The 21,257-nt window shown below is 33.5% G+C and overlaps 3 protein-coding genes across 3 annotated transcripts; all 3 read left to right on the forward strand.

Moving 5' to 3' along the window:
* Positions 1–675: 675 nt before the first annotated feature.
* Positions 676–3,852, forward strand: LOC122601818 (protein FAR1-RELATED SEQUENCE 5-like). The gene is made up of 8 exons (XM_043774553.1): positions 676–793; positions 903–924; positions 1,161–1,417; positions 1,512–1,995; positions 2,074–2,332; positions 2,496–2,594; positions 2,715–3,011; positions 3,280–3,852. Exons 1-8 carry the CDS (start codon positions 676–678, stop codon positions 3,850–3,852), a joined length of 2,109 nt encoding a protein of 702 aa, XP_043630488.1.
* A 7,141-nt stretch (positions 3,853–10,993) lies between these two features.
* LOC122599108 (probable sodium/metabolite cotransporter BASS6, chloroplastic) lies at positions 10,994–13,506 on the forward strand. The gene is made up of 9 exons (XM_043771569.1): positions 10,994–11,081; positions 11,169–11,195; positions 11,335–11,441; positions 11,602–11,729; positions 11,854–12,047; positions 12,142–12,394; positions 12,620–12,873; positions 13,228–13,310; positions 13,435–13,506. Exons 1-9 carry the CDS (start codon positions 10,994–10,996, stop codon positions 13,504–13,506), a joined length of 1,206 nt encoding a protein of 401 aa, XP_043627504.1.
* Positions 13,507–17,348: 3,842 nt separating this feature from the next.
* LOC122599106 (zinc finger A20 and AN1 domain-containing stress-associated protein 1-like) lies at positions 17,349–18,106 on the forward strand. Its single transcript, XM_043771567.1, has one exon. It carries the CDS (start codon positions 17,452–17,454, stop codon positions 17,944–17,946), a length of 495 nt encoding a protein of 164 aa, XP_043627502.1. The 5' UTR covers positions 17,349–17,451; the 3' UTR covers positions 17,947–18,106.
* The last annotated feature ends 3,151 nt before the right edge of the window (positions 18,107–21,257 follow it).

Consider the following 21,257-nt stretch of genomic DNA (forward strand, 5'->3'; position numbering starts at 1 on the left):
TATCAATATCCAAAAATAAATATGACTAACAACTACGCGTGTAAAAATTACGGGGATAGTTATAGTCATCTACGTTTAGGAAGATCAAATATCTAAATCCTAAACTATTGGGATAGTTATAAATCCCATATTGGAAATGATCACCACATTTCTATATTTGTTATACTATATAGACACATTGACTAGTCAAGAAATTTGAAATGTAAATTAGAGACTATAATAATTTACCAGTTTTGGTGACGGATGTTACAGACCAATCTTGCAATTAACTCTTAATATTACTTATATTCATATGTGAATAGTTTTCACATGAATCTTATCGTTTATATATATATATATATATATATAGAGTCCTTAAAATGAGAACCTCTAATTTTGTAGGAACTCTAAGAACCCTTTTTTTAACTGAGTTTTTAAAGGGGCAATTTTGTACATAGATAATTAAGCGTCTTTATATAAGTCATTAAAAACAAAAGCAGCTCCATGATTTTCTCCATCATCAGTTACATTATGCACCAAATTTCCCTCACTTTCCTCAGGCACGTTCTTCCTATATATTTATCCAATCTCATGGGCTCACAACTAAAAACACAAAAAATTATATTCTATTCTCCAAACATGATGAACGGCACTAATGGAAAAAGTCAATTAAATGATTCAGATTGTGATGTAATCATGGTAAATGGTAGTGATGGAGAAACCCAACAACATGATGATATCAACGTTGATGTTGTGTATGAATCTATTGTTAATGGTGGAAACATGGATGTTGTACCATTTGAAGATTATCCAGGTTTTTCACTTTTCATTTTTTTCCTATAATATTTAGGTGCATTAATTTATGGGCTTTATCTTATCATTGGATTTTTAATTTTGTTTTGATAATTTGTTTTTTTAATCAGAACTAGTTTTGTGTATATTATGGTTAGCATATTTTTACACACTATATCACTTATTATTGTAGGAGATGTATCCAATTCTCATCTAAACTTGTAACAACCTTAAATTATGTAGATTGTTAAATCTCGTTCACATGTAAATAAACTTGTATGATATTCTCACATATGAACAACACTGTAATCAACTTTCGAATTTTCATATATGTTATATGTATATCCTAGTTAGCATATTTACCCACATTATATCACTTATTATTGTAGGGGGGCGTCCAATTCTCTCGGTGAAAGTGAATTAGTGAATTATCACGAGTCACCAAATGGGACTTCTTGGTGGATACCTGATCATGTAGCCGAAGAGTTTAAACCTGTGGAAGGTTCTTTGTGGGGTTCTATTGAAGAAGCTTTTGCAATGTATGAAAGATACGCCGAGAAAGCAGATTTCTGTGTTCGCAAATCATCATCAAAGTATAGAAAAGGCCAGGATATGTCCCACAAGTATTTTTTATGCCATAAAGAAGGTAAGCCTAAGACGAATTATGAAGCTGACACGTTGAGTTGATGATGGTTCTGGACCTTCCCGACTTCGTCGAAATTCAAATTACAAAGTAACAGACTGCAAAGCTCGAATTAAGTTGTCCAAGGTTAAAGGATCAGATTGCTTCCGTCTATATGGCTTTGAGGAAAAGCATAACCATCCTCTTATTGATGAGTACAACAAGCATTTGTCTCGTTCAAGACGTCAGTTGACATTTCAGGATCAACTTTTTATTCAAACAGTGTCTACAAACAACATTGGTGCAACCAAAGCTTATAAGCTGCGTGCAGCAATGAAAGGTGGGTATAATAAGGTCTGTGGAACAGTTGTGGATTACCAGAACTTCAAAAAGAACATAAACCTGTATATTGGTAACAGGGACGCACAAATGTTGGTTGACAAGTTTAGAAACAGGGCTAAATGTCTACCAGAGTTCTCTTTTGATTACAAAACCGAAAACAATGAGTTAATTTGCCTTTTCTGGGCTGACGAGACAGTGAAATGCAACTACAAGGTGTTTGGTGACGTGCTTGCGTTTGATGCCACATATAGCACAAACAAGTAACAAATTTGGGCATTTTTTAATCTTATATTATATTTTGTTTAACTTGATGATGTTTATATATTATCATTATGCAGGTACAACATGGTATTTGTCCCATTCACAGGTGTCGACAATCATAATAGATGTGTCACATTTGGGGCTGGTCTATTGTTAAATGAAAATATCCCATCTTATTCGTGGTTGCTAAAGGTCTTCTTAAAGGCACACAACAAGCAACCAAGTTTAGTTTTAACAGACGAAGACCCATCCATGAAAAAGGCAGTCAAAACTGAGATGCCAAACTCACAACATCAACTATGTATGTGGCACATTATGAAAAAGTTACCACTAAAGGTACAATGTAGTTACCATCTATTTTATAATTATGATATCATCACATGTTCACATATAAACAAATTTGGGAGTTTTTTGTTTCCTAATATACTTTCATACATCCTTTTTTGTCTATGTTATCCATGAACTCATAACATTCACTCGCACATGCTTCTTTTTATAGGTTTGTGGAGATATACTTGATAACACAGATTTCAGAATCCGTTTGCATAAGTTAGTTTGGAATGTTTTTTTAAGACCTAAAGAATTTGAGGAAAGATGGGTATCATGGATGGAAGAATTTCATTTACAAGATAACCGTTGGTTAACCAAAATGTTTAAGATAAGGAAACAATGGATCCTGACATATCTTCTACATATGCCCATGTGCTGTGTTATGAAGACAACATCCCGGTTTGAGAGCTCAAATTCTTTCTTTCGGGTTTTTTCACACAAACTACACACTCTTGTCCAGTTTATGCTTTGTTTTGAGACTGCAATGGAGAAGCAGAGACATGCCCAACGAGTTCTCAATGATCATACGAGCACAACATGTCCGACGTTGATTACTCCTCATGCAATTGAGACCCATGCAAGCAAAATCTATACAAGAACAATGTTTTTGAAGGTTCAGAGGGAGATTTATAGAGGATCATGGTCTTGTTCACAAACGTCAGTCACTAAGGATGGCGGGAATGAGGTTTACCTTATAAAGCATTCAGATAAGCCCTGTCAAGACCATCTCCAGTTTACGGTTTGATTCACTTTTATGTCTCCAATGCTTATTTTAAGACCACACTTAATTAACATGCGTATGATATTCGAATTGCATTGAATATATTATATGTCCTATATTCTTTCTTTTTTGTTAGGTTGTGTGAAATGTAGAATCTGGAAGCATCAAGTGCAGTTGCAACCAGTTTGGACGACATGGATATTTATGTCGTCACATTTTTTGTGTATTCAAGAATAAAAATGTGCAAGAAATACCAAAAGAATATATAAGCAAACGTTGGAGAAGAGATGTGCTCCCTCGTCATTTGTTACATGACAAGCACAGATATGGTAGAAGGAACGATGAGGCAGACAAGATTGCGACTGAAGCCTTTGAAAACCTGGAGTTGTGTTTCAGTAGGCTACGCAACAACCCTGAGAAGTTATCTGATTTTGTTTCCAAACTGAATAAGTTAACTGAAGATACTTTGGCAGATCTTCCTAACATTAGTGGGAAAGAAGACAAAGAGGTAGTCTATCAGGAGTTGCTCGGGGTAACAGAACCAGAAGAGCTTACAATTTTACCGCCGACGCCCGCTAAAAACAAGGGATCAGGAACTCACACTGGTAAAAGATTGGTTAATCCGGGCGAGAAACATGTGAAAAAACGCAAACGTCAAATGCGTGAGTGCAAATGGTGTCATGAAGTGCAAGATAAACATGACTCGCGCAATTGCCCTGACAGACTTGCAAAGTTAGTAGCCGAAAGTGCGTCCAAAAGAGCCAAGTTGGCAGCCGATAAAGCAGCCAATCAATCTGCAATATAAGCAAGAAAAGAAGCATTACAGGAGCAACCTCCACAAAGAGCAGATTGATTATTGATCGCGCATGATAATAAATTTTTGGACACGTTATTCATAAATGCATTCCTTTATATGTTTCTTTTCTAGTCATCATTTGAAACAATATCGTGGTTTGATATCATTTCCTTGGTAAATCTTTATAGTATATTTGTCTGTTTTTAGTCTCTTTAGTCTTTTTAGTATATTGAGTTATGTGTAAAGCACTTGATTGCATAACGCATTCACAGACATATAAAAACCATTACATTATCACAAAGACCGGCTTTTAATAATATTGGTCACGAGTGACCACTCGTATAACTGTCAGGTAAAAAAAAAAAAGAACGGGTTTGCAGAAATCAAGATGTTTCATACATGATCAGATATGAAAACCAGCTAGTATTGGAACAACTAAAATTAGAATCCACTAATTGGTGCGTATGATTCCAATTTTAGACCAGCACACATATGAACAAACACTCAACAAGTGAATACCAACATATATAAAACACAATGCCATTCACACTGAAAAGTTAAATCATAGCAAAGTCTTAAGAGTCAAACTGAAAATGTGCCATTATTTCACACAATAATAAGCCATAATATTGGCGTAAACAAAGGCAAAAAGTTGAATATCACATGTTATTCATTTATTCTTCTTGCTGGGTAGTTTTGGGTTGTTTTTTTCATGTTCTTTGACTTCCATCCGCACTGCATTATTGTGCACGTTATGCTCTGACAACATCATTTTGACTGCATACTTTTTCCTTAGCTTTCCCAACTGTACCTTCTGGATCTTAGATTCCGTTGCTAGTCCACAGTTCCATTTTCCTGCCACCTCCCCCATATATGTCTCCATATGCCTCATCACGAATACGACGGAGTCCACATCATTTTTTGTTGTCTGCCACTTGAGCACCAACCTTTCTGGAGTAGTATTTATTATCCGATCCAATCGACATATCCACTTAACCATATCATAATCTGATAATGTCATATGCACTGTGTTTGCATCCAATATTCCACCGAGATTTGAGGTGAAAAACCTCAAACGCACGTCATCGCCCATTTTTTTTTTCTAAATGTTACTCGTCTGCGTCATCATATATACAGAATTGGGTTCAACTTATAGGCGAATTTATATAATATTGTCAGAATAAACATAATTACTTACCATCATTTTGGTGTGGCAAAAAAGCCTGTGTGGCGAGTCTTTGCTCCTTTTTACCTCTTCAGCATTCAATAGTGCAGCCCAACAATCGACAACTTGGTCAAGTACACAAAAATCTTGTATTAAACTCACAATTGCAAACCTTGATGCTACATGCCCTTTTGTGGTTGCGAACACGATGTCACTGTCAACCATTGATCATGTAACACATTATAGTTGGTTAAACTTGTTTTTTTTTCAAGTACTATTAAGGTTTATCAAAGACTAAAACAAAGATACGTCCTGTTCACATATGTTCATCATTCTTGTAAACAATATATCCTAAAAAACACATATTTAAAACTTACTTTTGCAGCCCGTGCCCAGATTCCAAGTGTCGTATGACTTTTGCCTCTTCAGCTTTCAATCGTTGATCAACCTCAACTGCCCGTTGAGTAAAAGGAGATTTTGAGGACCCAGAAATTTTAGGGACGCGCTTTTCATATTCCAAATTCGCAACAAATGTGTCCCCAACATTTGCTTTCCAAGCACTAACAGGTTTCGCATCCGTTATTACACTCAGTTCGATATTTTGTTCATCCACTAACATTTCAGATGCCACTGGCTTTCTTTGTGCATCTGCGTATCAAAGTCTTGGGTCAATCCAAGGCTAAAACTAGGTATATCTTGTATGAGACCATCATTCATTTTCCCGAAACCTTGCCCAATCAGAATATCTTTCCCTTTTCGGTTAAAGCCTTCATCACCAAGTACATTGACATTTGATTTTGGACGAACACTACCTTCATTTATCATAATACCAGTACCCGTTGGATTAAGCCCCAATCTGCTAAGAGTTCGGTCACATTCCTCAATCACCTTTGGGTCCTCCCAGAACTGAGTCCATGTTTCATCTTCCATCAGTTCACTCGTGCCATCTTCATAAATGGCATTCCTTGAATCAGCATGCTGCCCAGGTGTGTGCATTGTCAATGTCAAAGATTTATGTTTCTCAGTTTTATTATCCCAATCTTTATCACGTTGGGATATTGGAGTTTTAAACAGTTGTTCATCCATGATTTTTGTGTGTTGATTCACTACACACAACTTTTTCTCCCACTCTTTTAAATCCATATTATCAGGAAACATTTCTGTGGCCTCCTTTATATTCGCTTCCAAATGATCTTTGATGCACCTTAACATATTATACATGTTACTTATTTTGAATATATATCCCTGTATAGTCAATATTATAATCCAATGTCAGCGTTAAATCTTTCAAATTTAAATGTGTTAAAAGATTATAGGTAGTAGTGTTCACACATGCACATCAAATTATGTTCACTTAAACAAGCTAATTACCTTTACGCCTTCAGGTTTGAAAGTAAATAGTCTACTGGTTTCTATATCTTCATCCACATTGAGTCCAATGTTATCCGGATCATCTGCCATAGCTACATATGGTTCAAGCATCTCTACTTTCCCGAACCCTCCTGCTTCTACTTCAGACTCCTCTCTATATTTCAGAGTCTCGATGTTCCATCCTAGGATGGCCGGCCTTCTTCGCTTAACATGGAATGAACCTGCCTTGGTGGCGTCTACGTAAATCAACTACAAGCGACATGAATATAAAGGTAATTAAGACATTGTAAATAACAATAGTCATAAACTTTTATTTGCATTTTTAACTTACCGTTAGCAATGTACACGACCCAGCATAGTATTGCCCACTAACCCCCTGTGACCAGTGGCATTTACAATCTTTCATTGCAGCCCACACATAGTAACACCAATCTATTTTCTCAATAGCAAAATCACCACGGACATAGTCTAGAATGCTTAGATCACACTTGCCCCTTTTTTTGCATCCTGCCATTGTGTTCACAAACAGTATTAAAAAATTTATCTTAAAATTCCAATCTGCTTCTTGCGAACGGACAAGCTTATCTGCCATTTCTGGAGGGCTAATCTCTAGGTTTTCATACTGTTTCTTCCATTCTAATACCCGGTTGTCGTCTCCTTCTTCTCCATCTACAATTCCAAGTTGACTTCCTCTTATTGGCACTCCTAACATATCATGTATTAACTCTGGGGTCACCTTTATTGTGTCTACACCAATATTCAACTCATTCTTTTTGTCATCATAAGTGTTCACCAAATAATACACTATCCTCGATGTCAAACCTTGTATCTTGAAATCAAGCAAACTTCCAAACCCCATTTGTATTAGACACTTCCTCTGACTACTGCTTAGTTTATCAATTGCAGTATACAATGGTTATGGAGATGTCCGGATTCGAATATCAGGTAATGTTATTCTTTCTTGCATGTTTTTCTTTTCAGCCTTGTCTTTCACCCTTTTACGACCCGTTTTGTCAGCAACCTTAACACGCTTGACAAGCTTTCTCTTCCTTACGTTACTTTGGCCCCCTCGTACGCCTGCACACATGATACTTGTATCATTACATGTTAAATTTTCAGTTCTGCTCGTTCACTTATGAACGACTATACAAACGCAAAAAAACCCTGAGATATTATGCCAATGACATATGTACAACGTAATCACATATTCTAATGTTGCTCATATGCGAACAAAATGTTCACATATGATCAAAGCATTACATGATCAGATGAACACAGGGTTTTAGTAATACCTTAAAGGTACTCACATATGAACAAAATACGCCCAAACATACAACTTGATCACCTATGCACAAGCTAATCCCACATTCACAACTTTCAAACAATATACTCGCATATGAACAATGTAAACAAAGTTCTCACGTCTGAATAATATATTCACATACAAACAAAGCTCTCATACTAAAACAAATTTCCCACGGTGTTCATATGTGCCTGTTATTACTAGAACTGTGCGTTCACCTATGATACTGAAAAATATACGTCTAAACGCCGGAAACACAAAACAAATGGATCAATAAGTCTATACCTGGAACCAAATATTCACTTTCATCCTCAGAATCAGCTACTACAAAATCCACATTCTCATCTACATATATAACAACATGAAAGTTCATATTTATATGTGAATCACATGTAAACAAAGTAACTAATTTCGATGTCTCACTTGTGAACACCGTAGTCATCTATGAACAACTAACGTACATTCCCTGTTATAACACAAAAAAATAATAATCTGTTACCTGGTTTTACCACCTTGACTGGAACCAAATCTTTGCAAGCTTCCGGATTTAAAGCAATCATTGTTCCCGCGTCATTGTTGGAGCGGCTGGAAGATCTCGCCATTTTATTGTGATTGTTTTTTCTTAAACCTAATGTTATGATAAAACCCAATCCTCTGTTCAGATATGTCTTTTAAACAACTGATACAATGAAAACATTATTGATAAATTCATACCTGAATGCATGTTCATAAGTGCACTCCCAATCATGGAATTTGACTTGTGTTCTCGAATGCTAAAATATTGTTGGGTGAAATGTATTTTATGTTTATTATTGGGTTTTGAAGGCTCATTAGTTTGGGTGTTCACGAGTTTTAGGGCGGCATGATTTATTTTGAAAACAATAAAAGCTAATTTTAGGGGATCACATAATTATTTAGCAGATATTAATTGATATTGTATCTTTATTATTATAAAAAATTATTTGGGAATTGTCATTCATGCCCTCACCCGTTTCAAACCATTTAATCTGATTAAAACTTTCTGATTAATTACAGGTTTGCCATTGATGATTTTAAACCTTTGATTAATTAAATCTAGTGGCCCAAAATGGTTCTTAAAGTTCCTACAAAATTAAAGGTTCTTAAATTAAGGCCCTATATATATATATATATAGGTATTAGATAAAATAAAACAACTATTAAAGTAAAACAAATAAATTAACCATAATTTTTCCGCATTGTTCACAATTATTTCCTTTGAACACTTTCGAATGGACACCTTTCATGTCAACATTCATAATAATACTTTGTCCAAACCACGTACCATGGATCTCCCACAAATCATTGCAATTGTGAGTAGACTTATGTTCAGGTACAATATATATATATATATATATACTAGCATGATACCCGCGCAAATGCAGCGGCGGTGGCCACAATGCGATGGTATCGGGCGGCGGCGGTGACTGACGGTGATGACGACGAGTAGTGTGGGCTATTATGTAAATCTAATTAATGTAATGGTTAGTATAGTTATTTTAAAGGTTGATAGACTAATGATGTTTTTGTTTTATGGAGGACAATTCTGACATTTTCCCCCCTGTAACTTTCAACAGGGGGTCTATTCTTTTTAATAAGGAGTATATATATATATAGTGAAAAGTTCTTTTGAGAACTCTTTTTTTTGCGAGAACTTTTGAAAACTTTTTAAATCAAGGCTAACCGATGATTATTTTTTACATGAAAATTGTTTTTTGATTATTTTCTGAATAACTTATGTGTAATTTTGAAGTTTATAATTGTGTGGAGCATGTATTATCATCCGTTATACAATTATGTGGAGATTTGGATTCTTGATCACATGTGCACGAATATTGCTATGATTACATGTGATTGACTTGCATATATGTGATGGGAATATAAGGTTGTTAGGTACCTAAGTTTAGGTATGGAACACTCACAAATTGTTTTTTTAATTCATAAAAATCATGGGGGCCCAAACATTTATTCATTAATCAAGAAATATTAAAAAATTTGTATGTGAGGGGTTCCACATCTAAGCTTAGGTGCCGGACAGTCTTAGATTTACTTTTCCCGTATATATATATATATATATATATATGTTTTAGGTAAAATAAAACAAGTATTAAAGTAAAATAAATTAAATAATAAAATTTATTCACTGATAATCATCGTGCATCATGAAAATAATCGTGTATCAATTGCATCGTAAATTTAATTTCATGCATCAATTTAACCATAATCCAATGGTTAAGATCTTGTGTTATTTGTTTTACTTTAATATTTGTTTTACAATATATAACAAATTCCTATATATATCATTTATTTCATTAGAAATATCAATGAGTCGGGTTTGAAGCGGATAATAGTAAACCCAAAGCCAATAACAAAACTATTACCCGATCCGACCTGATCCCCATTAGCTAACTTATTGGAAACTCCATTAGGAATAAAATATTGCCCAAACCCGACTATACCTAATCCACAATAATAAAACTGAAACTTAACCCGATATAAAGTAGTTTTTTCCAACATTATACTATTATACTACCAAAGCCTATAATTAATGTAGTTATAGATGATTTCAACGTTACCCAATAAGCTTTCTCCAACCCAACCGGACTTTTTCGAATATCATCATGATCGAATTTCGGTATTTATTTTTAGTTCCTATTTTTCATACTTAAGCTTTTTGTGGGATTGAGATCGGATACTCTTGTATGAATATCCATATGAAATTCACATAATTTTATGAGTCAAGTCCTCGATCAAGATGCAACGACTTGTATTAATTATCCGTAGTAACAAGAAACTGCAATTTTTAATTAAGTCGGATCTAGAAAATCTTGAAATAACTTAACATTCAATATTAAAGTTACAATATCATTTGTTCATGTTACAAGCTAGCTTCTAAGCTCGATCGCTTAAAATAAAAATAACATGTTATGTTACTTCAGATATAATCTACACGTTGTTCTTTATTAAAACTCTTGTTTGTATAACTAGTTAATTAATATCACATATTCACATTCATGCACCCTTGTTAAAGTTTGTATATAAATATTATTAGTACTACATATATATTGGAGGGAGTTGAGCATGATTGTATTCAAACATGGAAGATAAAATAAAATAATGATTGGATAAATTTGACTATTGGCTGCATATAGGGCATCAACAATGAACAAGCAGTCGTATACATAATTTAAATATATTACTGACCTTTATCATATATATATTAAACATGCAAAAGAATATTCAAAGACACTGAAAGTATTCAAAATCTTAAACTATCACCAACTTAACTAATCATGAATGCTTATAGTAATCTTCTTGAGGTTCATCACCTTAATCAACTATATGTATCTTTCCAGCCAAAATGTTCATCCATCTCCACAGGTATATATATTCATAATTTGTGTATAGATACATGTTTACCGCGCGCCTATTTGATTTATCGTTTATGTTTTTGGTTATATTTTGCAGGAAATGCATGTTTAGGATTGCCAGACCGTATCCGGTCCTTCTCCATGCATGGTACAAAAAAGTTTATTCTAGTTTTGATTTTGTTATAAGAATGGATTTTTTTCTTTGTAATAATATTCTCGATCATTATTTACGATGTTTTCTTCATGATTTTGTTTAATTTCAGATTTGAGATCGCGATTAGTGGTAGTAGTCCCTAGATGTGTTTCACATAAGACTGCAAATCCATTTGAGTTTAACGAGTCTTTAGAATTTGTACCAAAAATTACTCAGGTAATTTGTTACAATGTTATTATATCATGTTCTGAAACACACGATAATCTAACAAACTGGTATGATACGTACACATCAAATTTAAACCATAAATTTATATTTCTTTTGATTGTTTGAAGTTTACGTATGGTGATGTTTCTTTGTGTTGTTGTATCAGAAGCCTGAAAAGAAGGCGGCAACGATTCTTGAAGTTTTGCAAAATGCCAATTCGATATTGCCTCAAGTAGTACTTATTAGTACAATTTTAGCTTCCGTACGTCCCTCTTCGTTCACATGGTTTACTAGCAGGTAAATACCGATATCTTGATATCATAACACTCTGAGTACTATATACTAATTCATGTTCTTACATAACATGTTATTTGGGCATGCCCATATTGCGCGGGTACTAATATATAAACATATTGCGCAGATACTATGCTCCAGCTATTGGTTTCTTGATGTTTGCAGTTGGACTTAACTTGAAAGAAAAAGATTTTGTTGAAGCATTCAAGAGGCCAGCACCTATCTTTGCTGGTTATGTTGGTCAATATGCTCTAAAACCATTTCTTGGATATCTTTTCGGAACATTGTCCATGAGATTACTCGGGCTTCCAATATCCTTAAGTACGATATTTTCCATTCTTTTGTCTGCTCTTTCCAATTTGTTGTTTGAGGTAAAAAAATCAAAGACTAAACTTGAAGAAAATACTTGATACAGGTGATGGAATCATGTTAACTGCTTGTGTTAGTGGGGCTACACTCTCGAATTATGCTACTTTTTTAACAGACCAAAAGATGGCACCGCTAAGCATTGTTATGACCTCACTGTCAACTGCTTCTGCTGTTTTTGTCACACCGTTGTTAACGCTTTTGCTTCTTGGGAAGAGATTGCCTGTTGATGTACATGGAATGGTTACCAGTATTCTGCAAATTGTTGTTACCCCTGTTGTTGCTAGCATGCTTTTGAATCGGTATGGAGACGTTCACTTTTTTGCATATCTTCTAAACTATTGTTCTGAGAAAAGATCTACTTGGTATAAATTTTTAGTTTAGTCAGATTTCTGTTTTGAGTAACCAACTTAATAGAGAACATACTTCCATGAATAAAAGTATTGTTTGACCCAAAACTCTAATTATACCTTTTTACACTCTTATTTAAGGGCTGATATCTTACCAAGATCGTGTTTCGTTTACAGCTTTTTGCCTGGAGTTTCTAAAGCCATTCGTCCGTTTCTACCTCCAATAGCACTTGTTGTGAACTTTTTCTGCATCGGAGCTCCACTTGCGATAAACATGGAGTCTATTTTGTCTCCTTTTGGATTAACAATTGTGGTTATTATGGTCATGTTCCATTTATCAGGATTTATCCTCGGACATACATTAACAGGCATTGCATTTCGCAATGAACCTGACGTGGAGCCTCTACAACGAACTTTATCTTACGAAACAGGTTAAACATTACTCTCCATAAAAGTTATCGAATTGGGTTATGTATAATCTCTAATGGGATATATTACAAAGCAAAGGAATGCCTTAAATGAAAACGGGTCAAAGTTGCCCAATTCGTGTTTTCATTGCATAAAAAACTTTTAAATCATTCCTTTCCAAAAATGACATCTGATACACTAGCTATCTGTAAAACAATATAAACCTCTGGGAAAAAGTTACCCATTTTAACCTAAATTAATTTGACCCGTTACTCAACCCACCCATTTTGCCAACTTTACCATAATTATGTAATTGCAAGATAAACACATCATTCATGTCCTAATACAGACTCATTAACAAGTCTGTTCTTATTTAGGAATGCAAAGCAGCTTATTAGCACTCGCATTAGCAAATAAATTCTTCCAAGACCCACTCGTTGGCATCCCTCCGGCCATTTCAGTAAGTACATATTTTGACCAACAAGAAAATCAGTTTGACTTTTTGAGTCAACCGATTAAAGCTTAACTTGAAATTTCGAACGAATGAATAATGCATAACACTTTTCTGCTCCTTTTTTTTTCAGGTCATAATAATGTCATTGATGGGATTTTCGCTTGTGAAAATCTGGGCCAAGAAAAAAGTTGAAAGTATTTAATAAGATGGGGATGCCAAAACTACTTCCATGGTAAAAATGTATAGAATAGACTACTTGCACCAAGGATCAAAATATGTGTAAATTGAGATGGCTTTCATCATGTCATATTCTTTGTAAAGAAATCAATTTTGTATGCATATGTTAATTTAGTTGTATCAAATATACTAAACATATCATTATATATCTTGGGTGAAATCGAACTCTAAGCTTTATAATTCATACACTTCTAACGTCTTCAATGAGATTTTAAATGAACTTTGGTAGTCATATTCTCCTAGTGTTTGAAACAATAATCTCTATAAATTATAAGTATGCTCCAAGGTCAGGGTGGATTATGTTGGAAAAACAGGCCCTTTTTATACTCTCACACTCACTCACAGTATATGTATATATATAAGTTTATGGAAAGAACAAGAAAAGATATAAAAACTGCACTTTTCTCTACTAAACTATGAACATAAAAGGCTTATAAATAGCCATACAAAAACAATGTGGGTATACCAAAACTACCTAAATAACCGGACACCTAATAACCCACTTTCTAACGTGCTTTACTTCCACAAAACTCGGTCAACATCCTGACTTAGTCTACCTATCGTTTACTCACTAGACATAATAAACTAATTAACAAAAGCAACTAATGTAAACTAAACTATAAGTCAAGATTAAATCCAACAGATTAGTGTTTTTCAATCTTTAGCTAACCTTTTTCCCGTACCGGTACCGGTTCTGAAAATCGCCAAAAAGGAATACCGGTCTCCCAATCCCAAAATGATATTCGGTATTATTATTGTTCGGTATCGGTATCAAGAAGGTACTGGTAGATTCCGATGTTGGTCCCGATTCCAATCCCGCGAACTTCCAGAAATGGCCCCGGTCCCGAATGGGATTCGGTACCACTATTCGTAATTAGCGATACCTAGCTTGAATTTTTTGTTCATCCTTACCTTTGAGTCAAACCAGCCCTCCTTAACCAATTTTTTCTTTAGCCCCAACATAAATTAATTTGAATGATGACTTATAAAAGAATCGTAAGATGTCTTGTAATCATGCTAAATAAAATTTATATCCCTTGAATTAAGACGTTTTTTATTATGTAGATCTTTAACTAAAAAAATTTCAAATGCACGCATATGATTGTTGTTTATTTTTTCTTTTTAATCTAGATAAATAGTCAAGATAGAGATATTTCGAGTAGAATGTTCATATTATTAATTTACCTGGATCTTAGGAATAATGAAGCAAGCAGGAATTGAAAGCTACTGCGTTAGAGCTGCATGCATGCATGCTTGCTGCCTTTTTCTTTTTTAAGTTTATTTTCTCTGTGTCTTGATTGATCGCGTATCTAGATCTAAACATGCATATTCGATATTTTTGTTTCTTAGTCCTTTTTGTTAACTTTTTATTTACTCGTAGTACGGAGTAGTATATTAATTTAAGCAGCCTGTCTGCTTGCTTCCTTTAAAAAGAAAAATCATTTAATTATGATTTCAGGCAGGTTGCTGCGTATCTAAATCTAAGCTAGCATACATACTTGATTTTTTTTTGTTTCTTAATCCTTTTTGTTACGTTAATCTTTCATTTGTTTTTTCATTCATTTAAAAGAATATTAATTTGTAATTGTTTTTATAAAAGGTCTTTACATATACTAGTAATATTTAGGTAATTCCAACTAATTAATGACCATAATGTTTATATTTCATTTGTTCTTTAATCATTTATTAGTATATATATTAATATATTAATATTAATTTGTATGGATTTTTAAGGGTTTTTTTAAATAAGAAAAAAATTGACTAGGTAGTCAGATAACACTATCATATACTCCGTATAGTAGTATTTTTTTTTTTTAAATAGTTCTTTGAACCACTTTTTATTCATGTTCCATATTTTTTTAAACTTAATTTATGATCGATGCTCTTGTAATGTTACATTTATCTTTATGTATGTACGAGAGCAAGTAATCGCGCATTGCGGCGGTGAGATGATGAGGTGATAGATCATAGAGTGTGATAGCCAAATGCCTTAGCCGTACGGGTTTCGCCCTCGGATTTAAAAATTCGTCGAAAGTATAGCGAATGACATCTCTAATGAAAGAGCATGAAATTTTAAGAACACCCATATAATTTTTATAATTTATCGATGTACGGATTTTGAGATAAAAGATTTTGAATTAATTGGAGGAATAAATGATTTATGGAGGAGGGAGAAAATAAATGATTGGTTGAGATTTGAGGAGAGAGAAAGGATGTTATGTAAATATAAAATTGAAATATAAGCATTTTGAGAAAGTAAATATTAAAACTTAAAATGTAAACATGGAAGATCTGATTTATAATTGGGATTTGCTAACTAGTGCCCCTAGTGCACTAGTTAAGAACCATTTAATGAACTTATTATTTCCTTATTAATCAAAGTTTTATTTAATGTGTTTTAATTTAACTCAACAATTTCTATTTTTAATTGAATAATTAATACATATTTCTATATTTTAGGAAAGTTAGACTTCAATAAATACTTCATTAAATGCTTCTTAACTAGTGCACTAGAGGCACTAGTTAGCAAATCCTTTATAATATAAGTATAGATAACAGTATAGATATAGATCATGATCTTAATTCACGTTGCAAGTTTTACGACGTATCGGCAATATCATTATGTTTCCTGAACAACACCCGAATTAAATAAGACTAGTTTATATGTAAAAGGAGTAAAGCCTTCTCCAAGAATACTCAATTAAAACATTAGATTCCATGAACTTGTCGTTAGTAAGTGACTCTGTTAGTAACTATAGTATGTGGGATCATATCATGCATGGATGTATGGTTTGGATGTTTTTAAATTAGCATCTTTTGGTGTTCGTAGGTTGGTGTCAAAGTTGGTTCCATTCAATGGATTGTTTTGGCAATGATTGTGACGTATTCAATTCCATCCATTGCAGGGCTTCAATTGTCAGGTGCAGTTTTAAACTTTTAATCATGCACAGTTGTATTATATTTACGACCGTCTAACTAAAACTATTTCGTCATGGATAAATTTGTTCAAATAGAAAAGATTTGGTGTCCAAATAAAAAAATAAATTTTTTGAAATTTGGTTTTTAACATATAATTACTTAATATTTATGGTGTTTTCGTATATCAACGGGTATAATCTAGTAATGTATATTTTTTTGGTTTGTTAATGAAAGTCTTTTAAGGTAATTACGGTTGCATTAAGATTTATATTTTATTTAAAAATTGTAGTCTTAACACATTACGACTGGCCGGGTAAATTTATACATGCAATAACGAAATACTATATATTCCGTGGTTTTCGTACATATACGTCATTCTTTCTTTAATTTTATATCCTAGGATTATTCCAGAACATTCAACTAACTTCGCATGTTTAACAGCTTGAACTTTATATTAAGGAATTAAGTAAAAATTCCAAAACGATCACTTAAACTCGATTATTTATTTATTTTTAACACCTAAAGTCGATTATAATACCAAAATTACCAAACATACATTTATGAATTATGAATCATTCGAAGAATAAACTCTAGCTTTCCTTTCCCGTAACCCAAAAGTCAGGGCTATCTTAGTCTTTTACTTTTTCTCAAACCTTCTAGAAAGATATCGAAAGACGTAAACAACCCATTCTCCATATAATAATTTCTGATAGACAAAACTACCCTCACCCAAACCTAATCTTACAAACACACGAACCATTATCACATAAGGTTAGTTTGGTCTTAACACACCGATCCTTATCAATATCCATCTCCCTCTTTACTTTATATATATCCACACCCTACATTTACGTGTCCCACTTTTTATCTCTATATATAATCTTTTTCACATTCATTGTTCGACAATTTGCAACTTGTTTCATAAAATTCCTAGCTTCATATACACCAACTATATATTCTATAATAATATAATATTATTTTTATCTATATCATGGGCGGTGGTTCGAATTCCAACAACGACGACACAACATACGCACCATCGAAACCGGAGGTATGCGCCAACGGTTGTGGCTTCTTTGGGACACCGGCGACAAACGGTTATTGTTCAAAGTGTTACCGAGATATCAGATCACATGAAGAACAAGCTGTAGCTGCTGTCGGTCAACTTGTCAACAAGGTTTCTGTCACCTTGCCGAAACAAACTACTACTCCTATAAATGATTTTACGTCAACTTCTTCTTCTTCGGGGCCTGAAACGGCCGGACCGGTTGAACCGGTTGTGGTGAAGAAAGTTTCGAACCGGTGTTTGAGTTGTAACAAGAAAGTTGGTGTGATGGGGTTCAAGTGCAAGTGTGGAGATACTTTTTGTGGGAATCATAGGTACCCTGAGATGCATGCTTGCGAGTTTGATTTTAAGAAAACTGGTAAAGATGCCATCGCTAAAGCTAACCCGGTTATTAAAGCTGATAAGCTGAACCGGTTCTGATATGTTGAGCCGGTTTGTTGTTAGCTCGTGGTTGGTTTGGTTAGAGGGGAAGTTAGTTTTTTTTTCCTTTTCTTTTTAGATTAGATTTTATTGGTGTTAAATTTGATAAAAATTGTCATAAAGTATGATTGGATGGTGTTCAATTCAGTGTGTTTTATTATAGTGTTTTCTTTTTTTATTTAATCATTTTATCATGTTAGGTTGTCCTCCTAGCTATGATAGCTATGTTTTATTATCTTCATAGGTACCCTGAGAGGCGTGCTTGCGAGTTTGATTTTAAGAAAACTGGTAAAGATGCTATCACTAAAGCTAACCCGATTATTAAAGCTGAATAGCTGAACCGGTTCTAATATGTTGAGCCGGTTTGTTTCTAGCTAGCTCGTGGTTGGTTTGGTTAAAGGGGAAGTTAATTTTTTTTTTTCCTTTTCTCTTTTAATTTCTTTTTAGATTAGATTTTATTGGTGTTGAATTTGATAATCTCTAATATAATAAAACAAAATTGTTATGACATAGCTTACGTGTCACCTCTACAATTTTTTAAAAAGCTTAATTTTTGTTGCTTTAAATTATTTACGATGTCAAAAATACTTTCTTTTTTTTTTAAATTTATTTTATTTATATTATTTATGATGTAATTTTTGTATAAAAAATATTTTTATTTTAATTGAAAACTCTAATAATTTATAAATAGTATTTTAAATTTTCATTATATAAATAATTTTTAATAATAGATGTTTAAATTTATTCGTATATCATGCGGTTAATAAGCTAATTATATTTATTTGAAATATATAAGGTATATTATTCTGAAGTTATGAATAATATATTTATATTTGTTTTTTATGCACGCTAAGTATATATTTAATAAAAAAAACTTGAAGATAATTATATGTATTTTGATTACTAAAACATGTTTAGTAAATTATTATATTAATTAAAAATAGTACTAAATCAATTTTATCTCAACTTTAATGAAAAGGATATTTTTTTAAAACCTTTATTAATATATTTGGGTTGAACCCGGTTAGTCATAAAATAAAATATGATTGGATGGTTGTTCAATTCGGTTTGTTTTATTATAGTTTTTTTTCCCTTTCATTTTATCATCTTATGTCAGCATCATGTGATAGACTAATAGCTATGTTTTATAAAAAGTAATAATCGTACCATCATTTTTTATAGATGTATCACCCTATACAAATTTTATACTTATCTGTATAAGTTGTTATTGCGTCACCATGGTAAATGATTTAAAAGTGGTGGTATCATTATCACCTCTCATGTTTTATTATTTTTTAAGGAAAATGGATTTTTTTTAAAACAAAGAGCTTCGTTATGTACACCTCGAGTTCGGATCTTAATAATCCCGTCTCTATGTCTTGAAAAAATATAGCCCGGATCTTGATAATCTCGTCTCATGCTTGAATAAATATAGTACCCTCGCGCTCCCCTTGACTACTCAAACCATCGGCTTTTTGATAGATTTAAAAGATAGACATAAAGATACACGTATGGAAAATGATTGATAGACAGGCATTTAGACATACTAACAAGGTTATTAATTGTTTTCTCAAAGCAAAAAATTGTCTACTTTAACCTTGTTTTTTGAAAGCAAAAAAATGTCTTAGATTTAAACATACCAATGAGGTTAATTAATTTTTTTAAAGCAAAAAAGTGTTTGTGTTAGGTGAGGGGGGTCAATTTATTAATTGGTTTACATCTCAATTTCTCCTTCACCGGTTTCTAAGGTCTGCATATTTGATCAGTATCGTAATTCAACATGTCAATGATCTCTTGCGGAATTGTCATATAAAATCAGCATATTTTTCCGATCACTCAACACATTTTTTGTTCGGACTGATGACATAATTTTTCGATCAATCGTTTTGTTACTTCTCTTGAAGAAAACGCAACTATTTATAAGACAGAAGCATCGCTAAATTCTGCATGTAATTTCTTTTTCATCTCTTAGCCCTTTCTCTGATTGCCCTTGCTGTGTTTTTGTTCCGGTTGGCGGCATGTTTTCTCGATCAACCATTTATCTTACTAGGGAAAACTTAATAACTTTTAAGGTAGAAGCATCATTAAATTCAAAATAACGTTTGCCGTTCAAAAAAAAATAACTGCAAAATAACTTTTAAGTAAGAAACATCACTAATTTTTGCTAGTAATTTGTTTTTTCATTTCGATCCCAAAAAAAGTTTACCTATAACCAAGTTAGGAAGGGTAAGTTCTTCTGTTTATTGCCATTTGGTTGGGTTTTTTCTTAAGGCCATCTCCAATGATAGCAATTTTTTAAACACGTTTAATTTTTTTTTCTCGGGGTATGTTCGATTTGCAAATCAAAGTGCAGCTCCAATATGTGTGGGAGCATTTTTTACACATAGTAAGAATGTATGCCACTTCTTTATCTATATATGTATGAATGGTATATGAGATCAGGGGGTTCCCATCCAATTACCCTTTTATATATGTATGAATATATGATGATAATAGTTGATATGGCGTGGGCATATTGATTTCTTGTGTCTTGGTTCAATGATTTGTTAATGGAGACCGAGGAGTGATAAATCTATAATAAGTTTTTGTCATCTAAACGTTTGAAACCCGCCTATCTCTTTGGAAAGCCTCCACCCTTTCTCTTGGTGGACGTATCACTCTTATTAAATCCGTGCTTGATAGTCTCCCTTCTTACTTCTTCTCCTTGTACAAGGCATCGGTAAGTGTTCTTTCCAAACTCGAATCTATTCGTAAATCATTTTTTTCGGGGGGGGGGGGGGGGGGGGTGTTCCTCGTCTAGTAGGAAAATACCTTGGGTTTCTTGGGAGCGTGTGATCTCCCCTGTGGATTCGGGTAGGCTCGGGTTGGGTAGTTTACAAATAAAAAATCTTTCTCTTTTGTATAAATGGTGGTGGAGATTTCGTACAGAACCTACTAGTTTATGGACTCAAGTTATCACTATCATTCATCACTTGTCTAGGAATTGCTCTCCTGTTCCTGTCCGTAATAACTTTGTGGGAGCTTGGAAAACAATTGCGGGTTTAAGCTCCCACTTATCCGAGTTTGATATTGCTCTTTAGTGTTTTATTACCGGTTCACTTGGCAACGGTAACACTCTTAGGTTTTGGATTGACACCTTAATGGGAGACGAACCTTTGAGGTCGACCTTTCCTGATCTTTTCAAGCTCGAAAAAGAAAAGAATTGCTTAATCAAGGATCGATGCACAGGTGCTGGTACTTTCTCACAATGGGAATGGAGATGGACACGACCACCATCCACCACAACTGAACTGCAACAGTTATTGGTTCTA

This window comes from Erigeron canadensis, chromosome 5 (genome assembly GCF_010389155.1).
Source record: "Erigeron canadensis isolate Cc75 chromosome 5, C_canadensis_v1, whole genome shotgun sequence".
NCBI lineage: Eukaryota > Viridiplantae > Streptophyta > Magnoliopsida > Asterales > Asteraceae > Erigeron > Erigeron canadensis.